Raw genomic sequence first — 20220 nt, 5'->3', positions numbered from 1 at the left:
AAGCGCCTTCCCAGAAGCAGCGCCCCAGAGTCCGCCCCCGCCCGCCACACCTGGGCCGCCCTGCCCTGCCCACGGCCGCTTCCCCACCCAGGGCCCGCGGGGGTGAGGGGCTGCAGCTCCTGGCGCGGCCGTCCGTGGGGCTGCGGGAGCCTCGGCGGGAAGAGGCCCACCGGGCAGGCAGCCTGGCTGTCGGGGCGCAGCTCCCCTCCTCCAGCGGAACGAAAACACCCGACGGTCCCGGCCCCTCTTTGGGGGGCACTGTTCAGGGGCTGGGAGGCCCTGCAGGGCCTGGGCGTCCCCCGCCTGCGTCCAGGCACACGCGTCTCTTCTCGGGAGCCGTGGGCGATGGGGAGCCTCCGCGCTGCCCCGCTGCACCAGGGTGGGCCGGCCGAGGCGCCCGAAGCATGAGGCGGCCCCTGTGGGGCGCAGTTTCCCTTCCTCCCCCCCGCATTTGGCCAGAGTCTTCAGCAACCTGTGCATGCTGGAGGCCGGGGGGTCCCCCTCCGGAGTACCAGTTTGGGCATGTGCCCCCCCCCCCCAGTGGCAGAGCCCCGGAGGATGGCTTCCGACTCCCGCGCGGCCACCCGAGGCGCAGAGGACACGAGATGAGGCCACACGCGGCTGCAGATCCTTTATTGCACAGAAGTCGGCTTTGCCGCGGCCGGGTCAGCGCAGCAAGAAACTGTCCAAGGTCCCCAGCAAGAGCAGCGGCAATTCGTTCTGCCCACAGACACGTCGATGCGGCTCGCTGCGGTTGCGTGTGCGTACACACGCATCCTCCGTGCGAGCGGAGCCCTGGGGTCGGGGCCACGCGCCCTGCGGCCGAGCCGGCTCTTCCTCTCGTCTTCGGCTCCAGCCGGGGACCCGCGAGCCACACGCTCCGAGAACCAAGAGTCCGGCCCGGCCGTGCTTTGCAGCACCTGCGCACACACGCCCCGAGCCCGTGGGGTTCCTTGCACACGTCCCCGTCTTCCTCCTGTCCTTCCACACCGGCTAATTCGTTTTGCAGAAATGCCGGTTCGAATTCCAGCTCTTCCTTCAGTGCTGCAGGACTCAGAGCGGCTCAGATGGGGGGATGTGGCCGGCACACGCCTCCAGAGGCCCCCCAGCCCCTCCTGCCCTCCAGGCAAAGCCCCCCCCCCACATCTGGCCTGGCAGGGTTTCCGGGCTGCGCTGGTGTGCGTGGCCGAGGCAGCTTGGCAGGGAAGCAGGGCCGGGGGGCAGCGCCGCACCCCAAGCGGCACTGGAAGGGGCCGGGCTGAGCCCCGGGAGCTGCCTTCCGCCAGAGGTGTGTGGGCAGGAGTGCGACACGCGTGGCGGCCACGCCGCTCCGAAGCGGAGACCCACTGCGCTGCCTCGAACAGAGCCCTGGCGTGCTTGGCACAGGGCGGGAGGCCTTGGGGGCGTGGGCCAGGCCCACCCCCCCGGGGTTCGGCCCGGCCCGGGCAGCCTCAGGCCCTGCGAGGACCCCAGAAGTGCTTCTCTTGCTTGGGGCGAGTGCTTCAGGGCAGCGCCAGTGCTGAGGCTGCCCGGAGGGGCACGGCGGGGCAGCTGTGCGGGGGCACCGGGCCGCTGGGGGGCGCAGCTGCAGGAACCTGACGTGCCCAGGCAGGCGGCCGGATGGGGCAGGGGGAGGGCCTGGGCGGCGAGAAAGTGGACTTGCCCTGGCGAAGGCAGAGGGCACCGGAGCGCTTGTGAGGAAGCGCCCGCGCGCCGGCGGGAGATCCAGGCCCGCGGCGCAGGAGCCTCCTCCCCTTCGGGGGCGCAGCTCCGGCCCCAGGGAGGTGGGGGGCGTTCCCCGGAGCGTCTCCTGGGGGCCGAGCCCGTCACTCCTGCCCGAAGCCCTCCGTCTCCTCGATGGCGTAGAGCAGCTTCTCCTTCAGCTGCTCAAAGCTCTTGTAGGGGGGCAGGTCCAGCCGGTTGAAGCTGCGAAGGGCAAGGGCGGCCCTCAGTGGGCGGCGTGGGGGGCCGGGGCCCCTGCCGCCCCCGAGCGCCGCCGGCACACTCACCATGTGTGGCTGCGGGGCAGCCAGGTCTCCTTGCCCACCTTGTCGATGCAGAACTTCTGGGGGCCGTTGCTGCCTGCAGGAAGGAAGGCGGCACCTCACTCAGCCGGCGGGGCCGCGCCGCGCCACAGGCCGTGCTGGGCCAGGCCGGGCCGGGCGCAAAATGGCGGCCCGCGAGCCGGCAGTGTGCGCGTGCAGATCCGCTCGGCCCGGCCGCCAGGGCCTCAGGTGGAGCGCCCGCCCCCAAAGCCCCCCGCCCGGCCGCCGGGGTACAAATACCAATCAGCTCGGCAAATCCTCCGACCGGCAGCCGGCACGTCCCCGTCACGAACTGCAGCAGGCGGATCCTCTTCTCGTTGTCCATCTCCTTGACCACCTGCAACGCGACGCAGGGGCTGGGCGCGTGGGGGCGGCAGAACAGAGCCCCCCCCCAGCACCTCGCCGAGGCACATGGGGCGTCCAGGATCGCCCAGGCTCCCGTCTGCCTGGGGGACAGACGGTCGGGGCCGGAACCCTGCCAACCCGCGAGGGGACTCCGCACTGTAGGCCTCAGGTCGGGGCCTCGGCAAGCTCGGGGCCGCCTCCGGTGCCGTGGCCAAGGAGAGGCTGCGGGGAAAGTCCCGCCCCCCCCCAGCAGCCCTGCAGCCTGCACCGGACCCCCCCTTGCTGCCCCACACCCCGCAGGGAGCCCCACCTGCCAGAACCACTGGATCTGCTTGCTGTTCTTGGTGTAGTGCCGGTAGATGGCGTTCTTCTGCCAGTCGCTCATGTCGATCTCCTGCATTCCGCAGAGCATCAGCTGCGGGGAAGGGGGCACGAAGGCTCAGGCCAGGGCCGGGGGGGGGGGGGGCGGGGGGCCTGGCCACGGGCAGCCCACCCAGCCGCTGAGCGAGAAACGGGGCCAAGGCCCGTGGCTGAAGGTGCCCGCGACCGCCCTGGTGCAAGGAGGCCCCCCCGGCCAAAGGCACTGTTGTCTTCTCGGGGGGGGGGGCAGATGACAAGGCGCGATGGATCGAACAACCGTCTGCCGCAAGGGGAAGGGCGGCTCTGTCTCCTCCGGTGCGGTCGGGAGGGCCCTTGGCGAGAGCAGGGTGGAGAGCGAGGCCTGGCACTTCTGCCCCCGGGGATCATCGGCCGCTCTCCCCGATCTACCCGGAGCACCGTGGTGGCCGAGCGACTCCGCCGCCTCCCCACGGATGGGCCTGGCACGCTCTTGCCCTGGCCAGCCCCACACGGAGGGGGCTCCCGGGCGCTCCGGGGAGCCTGGGCTCACCTCCAGCTCCTTCTCGTCGAAGTAGCGCAGCCACTCCAGGGGCGCCACCTCGTTGAAGCCGTCCAGGAAGGCCTTCGTCTGCTCCTCCACGCCCCGCGTGAAGCGCCAGTCCGTCAGCAACCTGCGGGCAGGGAAGCCCCGCTCAGCACCGCCAGGCCGCTGCGGACCCTCGTGCTGCCGGTCGGCCCGCCGTCCACGATCGCCGGACGCTCCCACGAAGAGGGCTCTGCCCACGTCTCCCCGAGCGGTTTTCGGCACACCCACATCGGCCGCGAGCGGGGCCCCCGCAGGGATGCCCGGCGAGGGACACTGCCGCCGGCCGTCCCCGGAGACCGGGAGGCAGAGAGGTTCGGGGGCGGCTTGAGCAGCACGCCCGGCACAAGGCCGCCTGCCCACGGCCGGCTTCCCCGCGGAGCGACTCACAGGATGTACTCGTCCTTGTTTTCCTCGGTGACGCGGATGCTCTCGCCGCCCTCCTTCAGCTCGTGGGTGGTCACTTTGCCCAGGACCTCCATGTCCTGGATGAAGTAGAGCTCCAGGCCGCACTCCTCCAGGTTGTTCTCCCTGTGGAAGCGGGGGGGGGCGCCTGGCTGAGCGCCACGCCTGCCGGGCGGGCGACGTCCTGGCCAGGCGCCGCGGAGGGCCCCGGGCGGCTGACTCCAGCAGCCCCTCCCCGCCTGCCCCGTTGCCCTCCCTGCACATCCTGCAGACGGGCAGCCCCCACACGGCCTCTGCTCGCTCCCTTCGACTTCACCAGCACGCCGGCCCGGGGGCGGCCTGGGGGGCAGCAGTGGGGCCCTGAGGGGGCAGGGGGCGCGCCCGTACTGACTTGATCCAGAGGATGGAGTTGTAGAACTCGGGGTCGATGGACTCCAGGTCCTTGAGGGTGGGGCGCTTGTTCAGCATGCGCTTGTAGAAGGGCAGCGTGAAGCCCGTGTCGATGAACTTGCCGTGGTAGAGGGCCTGCGAGGCGAGAAGAGGCAAGGGTTTCATTTATTTAGTTAGTTATTTTCCGGTTTATATCCTGCCTTTTTCCTACGAAGGGCTCAAGGCAGCTTGCATCATTCTCCTCCTCCATCTTATCCCCACAACAACCCTGCGAGGTAGGTTGGGCTGAGAGTCTGTGACTGGCCCAAAGTCACCCAGCTGGCTCCATGGCCGAGCGGGGACTAGAACCCGGATCGCCGGAGTCCCAGTCCCATGCTCTTAACCACTACCCCACACTGCCTCTCCTGCCCCAGAGGATGTCCCGGCAGGTGCGCCACAGGCTGCCCGGGGCACTTGGCCCCAGACGGGGCAGGTGCCGGGCGCACAAGGACCCAACTCCACCGCCCGCCTCTCCGCCACCCACGTCCGGCGCTTTGCATGTTTACAGCTTTACGTGCTGCCCGTTGCAGGTACTTTGCCAGGATGGCTGAAGGCACACGCCTCCCAAAACAGCCAAGCAGCCATCAAATGTGGGGCAGGCTGCTGGAGCCAGCGAGGCTTCCGGCGCAGCCGACCAGGAGGAAACGCAACCGACTGGCAGCCTGGGGAGGAGATGGGCCTTCAGGGAGCCCCCTGGGGAAAGGGAGGGCTGGGCGAGGCGGGGCCCGGCCCGGTCCGCACCAGCGCCTCCAGGAAGGCAGACCCCCCCCGCAAAGCCCAGGGGGCCAGGCCGGACTCCCAGGGGCCCCCACGGCCTCTCAGCTCCTGCCACCCACGCCCCCCTGGCAGTGCGCTGGGAAACGCCTCGCCAGAGGCGCTCGCCACTTGGGCAGGCTGCCCGTGGGAAGGGCAAGCCGCAAGCCCACGGCTGAAAGGCAGTCTGTGGCACCCTCCCCTCCCCGGAGCAGCGGCAGCAGCCGGCTCCCCCCCCCCTGCTCCAGGGCAGCCTCTGTTCACCAGCACTCCGTGGCCGCAGTCGGCCTTCCGGGAGCCAAGAATAACGCAGACGGTTCTGTGCGTCTGGAGGAGGCTGGCCGAGTGGTGAGTAATCGCCGGGGGTGGGGGGATGCAGAGGCTTGGGGCCCTCCCCTGCCCTCCCCAGGAGAGAGCAAAGCAGGGCAAAACCAGCCAGGGGGAGCCCAAAGACACCGGCCAGTGGCAGCCGCAGTTCTGCTGGGCGCTGTGAGGCCAGGGAAGAGGGGAGGGGAGCCCAAGGCAGCAGAAATGCTGGAAACTGCTGCAGGCCGGGGGGGATACGGTGGGTGGGGGCGGCTCCAGCCCTGCGAGCGTTTCCCAGAGCAGACCCCCAGCGCATCGCAGCTGCAAGTTCCACCGCAGCCTCTTCTGCAGGCACAAGCGATCTGCAGGCTGCGGTTCAGGGCCCAAGGCGGTTCTCCGGGGCCTTCCAAGCAAGGCAGCTGAGGACCGGCCTTACGACAGCCTCCAAAACCCCCGGCCACACGAGACGCGGAAGCCCAGTGACTGGATCACGCGAGAACGAGCAGCCACCCAGCAAGACGCTGCCTGGAAAGCTGTGCAAGGGAGGGATTCTCCCTCCGGGGATGGAGAACAGTGGCTGGAGCCCAGGGCCTCGCGCTCAGCGGGCTCCCTTCTTGCACGCGGCCGGGAACGCCGGCAGAGCCCTTCGTGCCAAGTCCCGTGAGCCGGGTGGGGCTCCGCGCTGGATGGGCACCGGGTGGCAGGAGACAAGCGCCCGGGGCGGACCCAGGGCAGGGAGAAGCGGGGCGAGCGTCCAGGGAGCCGAGCCCAGGAAGCTGGGCGGACCCCCCGTGCTGGCCGGCCTGGTGGATCTCGCCCAGCAGCCCCCGAGAGGAACCCCTGGCGTGGCGTGGCGTGGCAGGGTGGGGCGTGGCAGAGGCAGGCCAAAGCCGTCCGCCAAGAGACTCGGTCCCAAACCGCACAGGGGGAACTTCCCGGGCTTCCGTTAGGACGGCCCCAGACCCTGCGCCCGGCGGATTCCCCCTTTCCGAGAAGGTGAGAGTGCTTCGCAGGGAAGCGGGTGCGTTTGGGGCTGCCCCCATCGCCTTCAGCTCCCCACGCAGGAGTGCGGCCCTCAGGGGTTTCCCTGAAATGGCATGGGCCCTCAGGGAAAAGAAGCACCCCCGCGTGGCCAGCCCCAAGCAGCTCCGCACGCCACGAGTCCGGGTCCTCGCTCGGGGAGTGCTCACGCCCCGGGCGCTAGGAGAAGCGGCGAGCTGCACAGGAGGCCAGGAAAATCCCAGCGAAGCCCAGCAGCTGAGGAGAGCCGGAGGCCGGGAGGGCAGGCCGCGGGGCCGGGGAGCGCGAGGGCCGCGGGGAGGGCCGCGGGGCCCGCTCACCATGGCGATGAACCTGCCGATGAAGCGGAAGTAGGTGAGGTGGTCGGGGTTGATGGAGGAGGCCGGGTTGATCTGCAGGCAGTAGTTGTTCTTGCCGGCGTACTCGAACAGGCAGTACATGGGGTTGAGCACCTCGTGGGAGAGCAGGAAGAACCACTCGCTGCGGGGACGGAAGGGCGCATGAGAGGCACCCGGCCGGGCCCTGCCCCGCGGCCCCCTGGCCGCGGCCCCCCCGAGGCTCGCCGCCCGCCCCAGCCGCGTCCTTCCTCCGGTGCAGAGCCCCCGCATCCCGTCCGTGGTTCTACCCTGTGGTAGAACAGCAGGACGTCACCTACCATAGGGTAAAACCACTGCCGGGACGTGGGGAGGGGAGAGGCGAGGGGGCGCAGCCATGCCCGGGCCGGGGGGGGCGGGCCTGGGGAGCCCCGGGGGGCGGCGGGGGGCACCCCTCCCGGGGACACGGCCCACTGCCGGCGGAAGGGGCCCGCCACTCACCGGGCAACGCCGCCGTAGTCCAGGCCCTCCTCACCGCGCATGATGATGTACAGGCGGCGGCGCAGGTCGTAGGACTTCATGTTCATGATCTGAGCCGGGAGAGCAGAGAGCGGGTGGGCCGGGCTGGCCTGCCAGCGCCCCCGGCGGGGGCCCCGGTGACCCCCCCGGCCCCCCCGCAGCCTCACCTGCTGGAAGGAGTCCTCGAAGAGCGTCTGCCGCGAGACGCTGATCTTGACGTGGCTGGGCAGCGCGTTGGACTGCGGAGGGAGGCAGGCTGTGAGCGGCCCCGCGGGCCCCGGCCCACCCACGTTCAGGCCCCCGGCCCGGCCCGGCCCACCCGCCCGCCCGCTGCTCACGGGGAGCGAGGAGGGCGCACTCACGTGGCAGAGGAAGCGGAACTGGTGGAACTTCCAGCGAAAGCTCCGGTCGTACGCCCCGGGGGAGCCGCCCTGCTTGCTCCTGCAACGGCAAACGCAGCCTCCTCTGCACACGGCCGGGATGGGGGCTTCTGCTCCGGAGGGACCCCTGTGGCAGCAGGCGGGCGGGGGGCCGGTCTCCAGCCAGCGTGGCCAGGAATGCGCCGGTCGGCAGGGACGAGTGGGGGGCCCTGGCCGACGGGGGTGCGGGTGGAGGGGGGGGGGGGGGGGACACAGGGCCTCCAGCCCGGGACGGCTGAGGGAGCCACCCCGCGTGCCCACCCCCATCCCGGGGGCTGCCAGGGTATCCCGAGAGCAGGTGGGCAGCAAGGACCCCGGCTGCCTGTCAGCTCAGCAGCTGACCCCGCAGGGCGATGAAGTGGTCGGGCCCTTCCTTGAGGCAGGGGCCACCCCTCCAGTAGCAGAGTTGGCGTCATCCTCTGAGGTGCCTCCTGCTACCCGGAGCCCCCCGGCAGTGTGGGGCTGCGGCTCCGCAGCTGGCTGGGGGTGCGGGCGGTGCAGTCCCACGCAGCCGGAGGGGCCGGACGGGGGAGCAGCCCTGGGTGCTCCAGCAACATGCCGCTCCGGAGAGCTGCCCCAGCCGTGAGAACCGGGGCACGGCCGCCCAGGAGCCCCGCGGGACTTACCCGGACTCAAACCCCGGCCGGGGGTCCTTGAAGGTAGTGCTGCGTGTGTTGTGGTCGACGAAGTAGCGGACACGCTCGTTCGTGTACTTCATCTCCCAGCCAGGGGGGAGGGCCGGCTCCTGGATCATCCTGCCCAGAGCGGGGGGCATCAGGATCGCCGCCACGCGGGCCCCCCCCCGCCCTCCAGCCCCGGCGCGCCACGCTCTGTCCTGCCCCCTCCCAGGCAGCCCCTCCCTGGCCAGGCCCAGGGGCCTCGCGGGGCCCGACCCACACCCCCTCCCAAAGCAGCCCCTTCCGGTGCCGGGGGGGGCGGGGGGGCGGGGCGGGGCCCGGGGGGGGAGCTCCTCCGGCCCCTGGGACCGGGAGCGCTGGGGCCAGCCCCCCCGGGCGTGTGCGGGGGCCGCTCCTGCCTACCCCTGGGTGCGCGGGTCCTCCCATTGCGTGGTGCGCGTGTTGTGGTTCACGTAGTACACCCGCCCGTTGTCCTGCCTCTTCTCTGCGGGAAGGCCAGGGAGCCCAGTCAGCGCAGGGCCCGGCGGAGGGTCCGGGCGCCCCCCTCGTGCTGCTGCCTGTGACCGCAGCCCGAGGCCCTGGCGGTGCCCGCAGAGGACACCGTCCGCTCGGGGCGCGCTGCCCCCCATACCCCCCCAGGGCAGCCGCTGCCCCCCCTCCGCAGCCCGTCCTCCGGCATCCCCCTTCCAGCTCAGCTGCGCGCTCTGCAAGGGGACGGAATCGGGCCCCGGAAAAGAGGCAGCCGGGCAACAGGCGCAGCGTGCCCACGGGACCGATTCCTCCGCACACAGGCCCCCCATGGCCGCCTGCCCCGGGCCGGCCAGGAGGGCCATCTCCGCCTCCCCCCCCCAAGCAAGACCCACACCAACTGTCAGGAGATCTGAACGCCCCCAGTCCCGCCGGCGAGCCAGCAACTGCCCGGCTGACCACCAGCTGCTGGGAGCGCTGGCACTGCCTGCACCTGGGCCCCCGGGGGCCAAGAGCTGAGCCCTGGAAGTGCCCCCCCCCACCCACAGGAGGCCTCCCCAGCCCAGGCGAGCCGAGAGCCTCTGCTGCCCTGGGCCGGAGACGCTCTCGCTGCAAGCACGGCCAGGGAGACTCTCCGTGCGTCCCAGGGCCCCCCTGCCCACGCAGCCAGAGATGCCCCACAAGCCCAGGAGAAGCGCGGCTGCTCTGAGTGCACCACCTTCCAGATACGGCCGCGGCAAGAGCCTGGGCTGCATCGAGATCCGGCAGCCTCCAGCCCAGCCTGTCCCCCCGGCAGTCCCTCCCAGCCGCGGGAACACGTACCCCACCGAAGCCGCAGGTGCTGGAGGGGTCCGCAGCCCAGCAGCTCCCCTCCCCCGAAGGCCACCCTCATCCCCTGCTGAAGCCACGGGAGGGGGCAGCCGCCAGCCCATTCCGTGGAAGCAGGTCCCGCTGCTGGCCTGTGCACCCCAATGGGCTGCCCCACAGAGCCTCCGCCCCCCGCCCCATCCCACTCGGCCCCGCTGGTCTCCCCGCCCCACTGCCCTGCCTCGCCCCCTCCAGTGGCATCAAGGGGGATCTGCCGCTGCAGCCCCAGCCGGCCCCTGCTGCCCCAGGACCTCTCCCAAATCCCCTTTGGGGTGGGGCGAGGAGGGCGAGGGGGCACTCCCCCTGGGCAGCGGCCAAGCAGCCCCACGCTGCCTCGTGCTGGAGGCGCACCTGCGCTGGCCTGGGATGCCCCGGCGCGGCTCCCGCAGCCAGCCTTCCGCCCTCCTTCCCCGTGTGAGCCGGGCAGGCGAGAGGGCAGCAGAAGCGCGGCCCCCCGGGGGCTTGTGCTGCGCCCCCTCCCGCATTCTCTCCCGTGCTCAGCCCCGACTACGAGCCTACGAGGAACGAAGGGGCGTGCGGTGTGTGGCGGCGCCCGTGCGCCAGCCCGGGAAGCAGAGCCGCACCGCCACAGGCAGGGGCTGGGTGCCCAGTCTGGCAGGTCCGGGGGCGCCACGACCCACGGAGTCCCCCGCATGCAGGCTGCGGGACTGGCAGGCGCCCGGGGCCAGAGGAAAGGCGACGCGACGCGGCACGTACTCACCCCAGCCAGGAGGAAGCGGCCCGAGAGGATCGTTGTCAGCCGGGGCGCCGGAGGACTGGGGGCAAAGCACAGGCGGGCCGGTCACGGAGGGAGCAGCGCCAGAGGGGTGCAGCGGCGGGAGAGCCCCGGGCAGCCCCTCCGCCCCGGCTGCGCCACGCGTGCAGCCGGCCGCGGGGCCATGGCCGCGTGCGCCCCGCTCGGGGCAGGGGACGGGGGCGGGTGCGGGCGCTGCTGCCGCCCCGGCGCTGGCCAGCCAGCGGACTGCACGCCCGGCCACGGTCCCACCTCCAGCCTCCTCCAGGAACCACCCGCAACAGGGGGAAGCGGCGCAGGCCTTTCCAATGAAATCATCCCCGAGCACTGTCCACGCCCAGCGCTTCCTGGCCCGCCGGGGCCGCCCCCCGCCCCCCCAGCCGGCCCATGCGAACCCGGCGGCGGCGCGCAAAGAGCGCCCTGCCTGTGACTGAGGGAACATTCATGCCGCGCAGACGGGCGTTCCCCCCGCAGGTCGGCCACACAAAGCACCTTTCTTTGCCCAGAGCCGGGCGGGCCGGGCCAGGCCGGGCGAGGGGACGCAGCCTGGCTGGCGAGCCGAGTGGGGAGGGGGCCGGGGCGCCGGGGCTGTTTAGATTAGTCCCGGCTCTCCTCCGGGGTCTCTGGAGAGACTGGGCCGGACGCGGGGGCCAGACAGGACCTGAGAGGCCAGCGGCTCTGCCAAATGCCCTGCCAACCAGGGGAGAGCGGTCCTGGTCCCTGGGCGGGTGGGCGGGCGGGCAGCTCAGGGAGCCCCTCGAACCGGCAGCCGCCTTCCCGGGAATGGCTCCGCGGTGCCCGGGGAGGGCTGGCGCGGCCGGGGCCTCCGAAGGCGACTCCGAGCCCCTCCGCTCGACTGGGCGCCCTGGTCCCGCTCAAATGTTCCCCGCGTGGGAAGGCCAGTCCACGTGCGGCAGCTGCGCAGCCAGGAGAGCCCTATGCCGGGGGGCCGGGGAAGAGTGGGCCCGGGGGCAGGGGAGCACCCCCAGCTCTCGCCCCCCCCCCCGCCCAGAGGGGAGCGGCGCCGCTCACCTGGTAGAGGAAGCGCTGGCTGAACTGGTGCATGGCGCCCTGGAGCTGGCTGCGCTGGCTCTGCCACTGCTCGTAGCTGCGCACGTACTCGGCCGTGGGGCGCTGCCACGTGGTGGTGCGCGTGTTGTGGTCCACGTAGTAGCACCGGCCTCGCGGGTCCACGCGCTTCTCCCAGCTGCGCGGGCAAGACGCCGCATGAGGGGCCCGTCCGGGCTGGCCAGCACAGCCGCGCCCCTGCCAGAGGGCCCGGGGGACCCGCTGCGGAGGGCCAGGGGCTTGCGGGGGGCTGCCTCGGGCAAGCTTCCTCCCCCTCCCGCTGGGCCGCAGAGCCTTTCACCGGCCGGAGCCTCCCCCGGGCAGAGCAGGCCCGGCCACCGAGGCCACGCACTGCCTGGGCGCCCGGCGCGGGTCCCGCACTGGCCCCGGAAGACTGCTCAGAAACGCCGTTCGCGGCACACGCAGCGGCCAAGGGGAAATCGGCTGAAGGGAAAGGGAGCGCGTCGCACAGGCCACAAATGAACTGTCCTTCCTGAGCACCGGACAAGCTGCCACCTCTGCCCTGTACGGCCCCAAGGACAGGCCTCCCCCGCCTGAGGTGCCTGGAGGGCGTATTCCGCCACGCCAGGCCAGGCGTGCGGGGGGCCTCCGGATCGGCCCAGCCTGCCTATTTCGAAGGCCGGTCTCCGGAGGTGCCGCTGCTGTTCTCACGCGCCCGGGCTGTCGCACGCCTCCTGGTCCAGCAGCCTCCCTCCGGGCTGAGAAGTGGGGTGCTCTTCCATCATGCCAGAGGGGCGAACCCAGGCACCGCGGGCCCTGCAGGGCCGCCTTCCTCCGGCGCGGGTGAACTCTCTGCCCCCACCGAGGTCGACCACGTGTCCCGCGGCCGAGGCCCAGGCCAGACACACAGGACCCACCCCGCATTACCTTCCGGTCCCACCCCATGGTCCCGCAATGTCTGCCTCCCCCCCTCCTGAAGGATGCGTCCACCTGGCCCGTCCACAGATCGGGCCTCCATCTCGGCGCTCCTACCCCGGCGGAAGAGGGCGCTCCCACGTGGTGGTCTTTGTATTGTGGTCCACGTAATAGACCCTCCCGTTCGGCAGCTCCCGCTGCTCCCAGCTGGAGGAGAGGGAGGGAGGGAGGGAGGGAGAGAGAGAGGTGGGCCTCACAGCACCACCGAGGGAGCCCCTGGCTTCGGCCAAGCGCTCCTCCTTCCCGGCATTCCCAGCCGCACCAGCGGCTCGCCCCATCCCGTGTCCTTCCACCAGCCCTTGCAGGCAGGCAGGCAGGCAGGCACGCGTGTCTGCGATTCCCACGGCATGCTCACGCCAGGGCTCTCCAGCCTAGCACAGCTGGTTGTGTCATCCAAACCGGGCCTCGTGGCAGATAAGCCGACCACCCCGGAGCCGCGCTCCAGGCCTCTCAAGCCCGGAATGACTTGCGGCCAGGGTGCCCGGCAGACCGGGGGCGAAGGAACGGAAGAGACCTTCCTGGCTGACCCCCCCCCCACAGGGCGCAACCTGGGGGCAACGTGCCACAGGGTTTTGGTGGGCCGGAGGCACCCAGCCCCTGGAGGCGCGGGGCCCCTCCCCAGCTCTTCGGGGCAGCACGTGCGGCTTCCTTGGGGCCTCCCTCTGGCCGACCCTGCAGCCCTCGGGGCTCCCCAACTCCCAGCAAGTGCTCAAACAGCCTCGCGCAACACGCTTGCACTGCAAGCTCTTCTGTGCAACTTCTTCTGGGAAGCGGGATAAGAATAAAGCAGAGAATCGGGGCAAAACGAAGCCAAGCCTGGCTCGGGGGGCCGGCCACCTCGGCCACCTCCGCCCGCACCAGGCCAGGTCCGCCGGCAGCGAGACGGCCGCGGCTGAGGTCACCTCGCCGTCCAAGCGAGACGTGCTGCCTTATGTAAGGAGCCACAGCCGCGCCTGCTGCCAGCGAGCATAATGCGCCTCTTTGTGCGCACGAGACGAGGCGCGAACGGGAGGACAAGCCGCGTTAATGAGGGCTGCTGTCCCGATGCAGCAGCTCCGCTGATAGGAACCAGATGCGGGGCGGGGGGCGGCATCTGTGCTGCCGGCAGCCTGGCGGGAGGCAGAGCACGCGTGTGCCGCCCTGGAAGCGCGGCCTGCGGATCAGGGCCGCGGCGCCCTTTCGGTTCCTGGCTCCCGGGGACGGGGCTCTCTCCGCACACGGGCCCCGCTGCCCGTGCGCGGAAGCCTTTCCGTGCCCCGGGAGAAGGGCTGCCTGGGCAGGGAGCCGCTCCTGCCCCGGGCCCCGGAACACGGCGGCACGTGAGGAGGCGGCTCGGCGTGTGGGCCGCTCCAGCGGGAAGAAAGAGCCTTTGAGAGGCCGGGACGTCTCCGCTGCCGGCAGACAGGAAGGGGCTGCGGCCCGAACACAGGAGCCCTCACACGCCCTGCACGAGGCGCCGTGCGCTCCCAGCCCCCATCACCTGCACGCGGCACACGCCGGCTGCCCCGGCCGGCCTCAGAGGCCGCAAGGCAGACAAACGGCTCCCTTCATCGGAAATGCCGGGGCCACTGGGCAGGCCAGCACCGGGGGCTGCCACTTGGGAGCGCGGCACGAGGACGCCGTGCAGAGGCGGCCACCTCGCTACGGGGGGGGGGGGGGCGGAGGGGGCAGGCCAGCTCACCAGGAGGCAGGGAGCCCCCCCGGCCCCCTCCCTCCGCCCAAGCAGAGCCGCCTGGCAGGAGCGCCAGCTGAGGAGGCTTCCTCTGAGTAATCAGGCCCTGATCCCAGATGGGCCGCCTCCAAGTCCGTGCCGCCTCGCCCCGTCCTGGCTTCCTTCCGCCTGCAAATCCCACTGCTTGCCAGCATATTCCGTGCACCACCAGTCCTTCTTCGCATCCAGTGCGGCCCTTCCCTACACACGAGCAGGGCTCGGACGGCGGCTGCGTTCGTGGGATGCAATGGCCTGCCCTTAACGGTTGCGTAAGGTCGCCACTGGCCGGCCAGCACCGAAAGCCGAGTTATTGTGTGGTCTGGACCCCGCACAGAAAACACAGCACAGGGACAACCCAGGGTTCAGGCCCCGCAGGGAGCCGGACTCCCTTCCGAGCACGGCTGGGTCCAGACGACGCACGCGCCCTCGTTCCCACCGCCACCCGTTGCGCAACAGCACGCAGCACTCGGTCCCGGCGTGCGGGTTACCGTTTCCTCTGGACCCACCCCTTCCCGGGAATTTTTACATCAGCCTTGCAAGGTGGGCCAGCGTCCTCTCGCGGCCCCAAAATGGGGCAGCCGGAAGGGCGGGCGTGCCAAGGGAGCCACCCTGAGGAACCCCTGACGGGGCAGACGAGCACGGCCTGGGCGCTCCTTCCCACGCGGAGCAGCCCCGTCCCCCACCCCGCTGAGGCCGGCACCCGCTCGGCAGGCCGCGGCAGAGCCAGCTCCCGCTGTGCCCGCGCCGCAGGGTGCCACTCACCCAGGGGGCAGCGTCTCCGTGCCCTGTGCCGCTGGCTGGGAAGGCTGGGTCCCGGCACCCGGGGCCGGCTCCTCTGCCGCCTCGACGGCCCCGCCCGTGCTGGGGGCCGGGGCGGGCGCGCTGGGCATCTCTCCGGCACTGGGCGCCGAGCCGTCGGGCTCTCCGCTGCCTGAACGGGTGAGGGAGGTCAGGAGGAGCTGCGAGAGACGAGGACATGGCCGGCCCCCCACCCGCCCCACTCCTACCTGAGCCGTTCACAGGGCTGCTCCGGCTCTTGCCCGCCTGCTGGGCCTGGGCCTGGGGACTCGGGCTGTGCTCCCCGTTGGCCGTGCTCTGCCGGGGCGCTCCAGCCGCGTGCCTGTGTGCTCTGCGGAGGAAACAGCGAGGGACCGTCGGGGCGCCACCCGTGCCCCCCGGATTCCCAGGTCCTCCTGCGCCCGCCCCTCGCTTGACTGACCCTGCACAGTGCCAGCTGCCTCAACAGGTGTGGCGTTGGCCCTGCTGCACAGCTCATTCTGCTCCTGAGCTGGGAGGGGGGTGGAGGGAGGGGTGCCGGGGGGCACAAAGGCCCAGCGTCCCCCTCTCCCTCCCATGCAGCCTTTCCCGGTTCCCATCCACAGCCACAGGGACCAGAAGCTTGCCAGAACCGGGAAAGCAAGAGGCAGGCGGGATTCTCTGGACGAGGCATCCTGTGCGCGCTGAGAACCGTCCTGGCAGGAGTGAGCTCGTGCGGGTGGGAGCGCATGGGCTTCGACGTCACCGCGAACCAGAAGCAGCTCCTCAGGCTCAGCCCGGCTAGCCAGCTAAGTCTGGAAAGGCCCCCCGCCGCCCAGGAGAGCCGCAGCCCATCAGCCAGACCCCCGGCGGCGAGCAGCAACTCCCAGGATCTGCAGCTTGGATCCCCTCTCCACATTCGGTTCTGCCAACAAGCCCGCCAAGTGGGACAGGCTGGAGCACGACTGCCCTCGCCCTGGCACCCGCACAGGCACACAGCTCCGGGAGCCAGCAGCCCCGCGACGGGCGGACGCTGCGGCCTCCCTCAGGGAGCCAGGCTAGGCCTCGGGGCAGGCGACAGACCTCGCTTGGAAGGGGTGAAGGGAGGGGCCGCAGCCGACCCACCCCACCACCCGGGATGAACAAGTTCTGAGCCCGGAGGATATTTGGAAACGCAAGCAGAGCCATTTCTGGCAGCCCGAGGCGGAGGGGCGCAGGGAGTCCCTCGCTCGCCCTGTGGAAGTAGCCCCGTGGGAGCAGAGGCTCAAAATCGGAGCAGGCGCCCGGGCCGGCCAGGCGGGTGGGAAGCGGGAGCGCCTGCTGGGCCCCGGGGCAGAGGAGGCCCAGGCCAGAGTGCCGCTGCGCCACAGGAACGCGCGCGGCCCTGTGGCCGGGGCAGCTTGCCTGAAGCGGCTGCCCGTCTGGGCTGTACTGGCCCCCCCCCGGGGGGCTCCTCAGGACCCGCCCGCGAAGCACACGGAGGCTTTTCTCAGCTGCTGCTCCACACACAAGCGGGCCTGTGAAAGAGCGACAGGCAAACAGAACGGCCGCCCCTCTCCGGCCTCCCGGAGAGTGATCAGGGGCCGCTGCAGGCAGGCAGAGGCTGGCCAGGCAGGAATCCCCCCACCCCCGAGCGGCTCCCACTGGGGAATGTGGCACCCCGAGCCAATGTGGCCAGCGGCCGCCCTGCCAGGAGGACACGGCGGAGCTGCGGCCCACCTGGGAGGTGCTCACCTGGACCGGTTGCCAAAGCAGTTCGTGCTGGCCGCAGGGGGCCGGCCCTCCGGGGATGCTGCTGGGCCACTGGGCTCCCTGTTGGCCGGCTGGGACCCTGGGGGGCACGGGAGAAGCCCATCAGAGAGAGCCACCCCACCGGGGCGCCAAGCGGTTGGGCGCCTCAGGTGGCACGTGGCCGGCCTGCCCGCTCAGCCTCGTGGGGACCTGAGGACCCCGCGCCCCCTGCCCGCACTGCCCCTGCCCCGGGGACTCACCCTCCGCCACGGGGCCGCCATTCGGCACGCCCCCTGCATCGACGCCGGGCCCGTCCAGGAGGACGGTAAGCTCCCCTCCGGAGACGAGGCCGCCTTTGCCCTCCGTCTGCAGGTTCAGGGTCAGCTGCTCGTTCTCCACTGTGGGGCGAGGGGGCAGAGTTCAGCCGCGACCCCCATGCCCAGCGCCCCCCGCCACGGGGGAAGCCGCCTGGGGCTCCTCGGAGGGACAGACAATGCAGCGCCGCCATGCCGAGCAGGGGCTTTTCTGCGCCCTTCCGGCTCTGCCGCCTCCTCTCCAGACGGGGCCCCTTCCGAACGCTGCCCCGGGAGGGGGCGTTCCCGCACTGAGCAGGGCAGGACTCAGCGGCCTCTGGCCTCTTCCGGCCGGCCTCCCTCTGACTCCGGGACAGCCACCCGCTTCTGCCAAGGGCCATGGGGGGCACCTGCCTCCATGCCTGCCCCACTCCCAGGTCTGCACTGAACTGCTCCAGCGCAAAGCACCCCCCAGCCATCCTCCCCCCGTGCCGACCCCCTGCTTCCGCCTGCCCCCGTGGGCCAGAGAGGCACAGAAGCAGCCGTGGTCAAACAGTCAAGGGTGACGAGGGAAAATGACGCCGGAGACCCTGCAGCACAGGCCGGCAGCTGCCCTTGCGCCCTTCGGTTCCTGGGCGGCAATGCGGATCTCTGCAGGTCAGCGGGCTCCCCCCGGGAGTCGCCCAGGAACCCTCGCCAGGCACCCCCATGGCCCGCCCTGGCACGGCCCGGGCCCAGAGATGCCCTGGAGGGGCGAGCAGGAGGCCAACGCTCCGCACCTGGGGCCCCCAGCCCCGAGGCAGAGGTGCCCCGGCCAACGGCCCGAAGCGGCCCAGGCCCAGCCGAGTGCTGGGCTTCTCACGGCTCTGCGGAGGCCCAAGCCCCGGGGGCCATGCCGCCCTGCGCGGCGCCCACCAGGAATGGCCGCACGGCCTCTCTTGCGGGAAGGGGATGGCGAGCCGGGGCTGCGTGCCGTGGGGGTGGGCAGCGGCAGGAGCGGAGAGCCCCAGGCTGCTCGAGGGCAGGGCAGCTCCTTCGCTCCTCCGGGATGGGGCCCGGCGCGAGAGCGGCAAGTAAGGGGCTGCCCCCACCCTGGTCTGGCGGGCACGCCACCGCCAGCGCCACCCGCCTGCGGACCTGCTGCCAGTTGTTTCCGACAGCTTCAGCCGGCGGGAGCGGGAGCGGGAGGGGGAGGGACCGTCCGGCTTCTTCCTGGGCAAATTCCTTGCGGTCGCGGCTCCAGCCGCCGGCCCCAGGCGTGGCAGAACGGGAGGCGAGCTGACAGACCTCTGCTGTGAGGCGGGCGGGGGGGAGGCGGGGGCTGCCGGACAAGAGCCCCTTGATGCAACCTGAGAAGGGGCACGCTGCCTGCGCGCCGCAGCGGCCCGGCGGCCCCCACCCGCGCGTGCGGCGAGAGGAGGGGGCCGGGAGAGCTCGTCTGTGCACACCCCACGCTCCGGAGCCGCACCCTGCGCTGGCCACGGCTGGGCTCTCGGCTACCACAAGCACCTTGGCCGGGGCCCCGTCGCTCCTGGCCGGCGGGCACGGGGAGGCGATCTAAAGTGTGCCTCGGCAGCGTGTGCGCTGCGGGGGCCGGGCGGGGGGCCAGGCTTCCAGAGGGGTTCCCGGGGCAGGCCTGCGATCAAGAGCCCCATGGAGGGGAAGGGGGCCACAGGAGCCTTGGAGGAGGGGCCTGGGGGGCTCTGAGGAAGGCCACTTGACCCCCCCGACTGCTCGCTCCATCAGGAGCTCCACGGAGGCTGCCCGGCCAAGGGCCCGCCCCGCCCCAGCCGTGCATTTCTGGCAAGGGCAGCCAGAAGCAGGCCAGGCCGGAGCGGGGATCCATCCACATGATCCGCGGGACCGGCAGGGAGGCGTTGGCCGGCAGTTCTGGGAACAGGGCAGGCCGCGGAGGACCGCTCGGCCGGCCAAGCCCTGCATCGTCCCACCTGGCAGGGAGGACGCCACAAACGCCCTGCCTCCAGGAGAGCTCGCGGGGCCCCGGGTGGACTCGGACCGTCCACTGGGGGGAGTGCTCAGGTCCCCCCGACTTGTGCCATCTTGGGGACTTCAAGGTGCCACCTCGGCAGAGGGAGAAGTGGGCGGCTGGTCTTTCCCCCTCTGCCCCCATCCCAGTCTCCTTTCCTGCTGCGCCCTGGAAATCAACGGCGGAGGAGAACGGAACCTCCGGGCCGCTCAGAGAGCCTTCCCAGCTGCACTCTGGGGCAAGCATTGCTCACAGAAGCCAGGCAGGGCCCCACACGAGCCCGGCGGAGAGCGAGGCTGCTGCCTGCCCGAGCGCAGTGGGGGCTGCTGGTTGCCGGCACGCAGTGTCATGCCCAACACCCTGCCCTTCTCCCTCCCCAGGGCAGCTGGCATGGCCCCCCGCCTCTCCGTTCCCCCCACAACAGCCCCTGTGAGGTAGGGAGCACCAGAGCGGAGCGTCCTGCCCCCACACCGGGTCTCGCAGAGAGCGTGGGGGGCAGCTGTCCCCCGCGCTTGCCAGCGAGGCGTGGATCGGGACCGCTCCCTTCTGGGCCGGCCGGCTGGCCGGAGCGCAGCTGCCCCAGGCACGAACGAGCAGGGCGCCTGGAGCTCCTCGCCCAGGCCTGTGCGGCTGCATCCAGGCGCCTCCCTCGCCGCCCGTGCCAGGGAAAATTCCGCCTGGGATCCAGCAGCGCCGTTTCCACTCGCTTCCCAAAACAGCTCCTCACCTCATGAAAGGAGCTTTGTGTCCAGCGCGAGGGGGGAGTGGGGCGCCAGGTGGGGAAGGGCGTGCGAGGCATGGCCCGGCAGAGGCTCCTGAATGGCAGGCGCTCCATGCGCCCCGGCCGGAGCGGGTGACATGGGCCTGGCTGGGAGTGCCAACCCACGGAGGGGGCCCCGGGCAGCCGCCGGGCCGGCACCCCCTCCCCAAGCCCTGTCCCCCCAAGGCGGCGGGGGTGCTGCTCCTCCCGCTCAGACCCAGCAAGCCGGCAGGAGCCCAGGGAGCCCGGATGAGCGGCGGGGGGCCTTGCCCAGCTGTGTGCCCCTGAACGGGAGCCTTCCTGCGGCAGCCCCTGTAGGCCGCTCCAGGACCCCGCGCGGCAGGAGGCAGCCAGAGGGGCTGGGCAGCCCGGGCCGCCCGACAGGCCCACCCGCCCCTCACAACGAGGCCTTGTTGGCCCCCCCCGCCCGGCCCAGCCGCAGGGTGGGCACCGCGCGGGCAGCCCGGCCGGGGGGGGGAGGGGGAGGGGGGAGGGGGCACGGGGCGTACCTCTCCCCTTGCCCTGCTTCAGCAGGCCGGCGAGGCTGAGGGAGGCCGAGCCCAGCAGCTCGTTGCGCAAGGTGTGGCAGCTCCAGAGCTTCAGGTCGAGGTGGCTCTGCGCCGAGACGTTCCTGCGGGCGGAGGGGGACGCGCGGGTAGGATCGGGCAGGGCCGGGACGCGCGCACGGCGCCCGCCGCCCCGAGGCGAGGGGCCGCCGGCCACGTCAGCGGGCGGCGGCGGACGAGGCTGCCCCGCGCCCCCCGGGGCCCCCCG

At 72.0% G+C, this 20220-nt stretch overlaps 1 protein-coding gene across 1 annotated transcript; it reads right to left on the bottom strand.

Annotated features, from left to right (window-relative positions):
- Positions 1–616: 616 nt before the first annotated feature.
- WWP2 (WW domain containing E3 ubiquitin protein ligase 2) lies at positions 617–16733 on the bottom strand. The gene is made up of 19 exons (XM_044427871.1): positions 16667–16733; positions 14927–15048; positions 14682–14850; positions 12266–12355; positions 11237–11411; positions 10172–10226; positions 8518–8599; positions 8104–8232; positions 7421–7499; positions 7226–7297; positions 7041–7129; positions 6546–6705; positions 4109–4242; positions 3703–3843; positions 3280–3400; positions 2701–2805; positions 2286–2382; positions 2010–2082; positions 617–1926 (listed from the first exon to the last, which is right to left on the bottom strand). Exons 3-19 carry the CDS (start codon positions 14807–14809, stop codon positions 1827–1829), a joined length of 1830 nt encoding a protein of 609 aa, XP_044283806.1. The 5' UTR covers positions 14810–14850; positions 14927–15048; positions 16667–16733; the 3' UTR covers positions 617–1826.
- Between the last annotated feature and the right edge of the window lie 3487 nt (positions 16734–20220).

This window comes from Varanus komodoensis, unplaced genomic scaffold, assembly GCF_004798865.1.
Source record: "Varanus komodoensis strain SLA01 unplaced genomic scaffold, ASM479886v1 scaffold19, whole genome shotgun sequence".
NCBI lineage: Eukaryota > Metazoa > Chordata > Lepidosauria > Squamata > Varanidae > Varanus > Varanus komodoensis.
The sequence above is the reverse complement of the archived record's forward strand: the minus strand, read 5'-3'. Positions and strand labels throughout refer to the sequence as shown.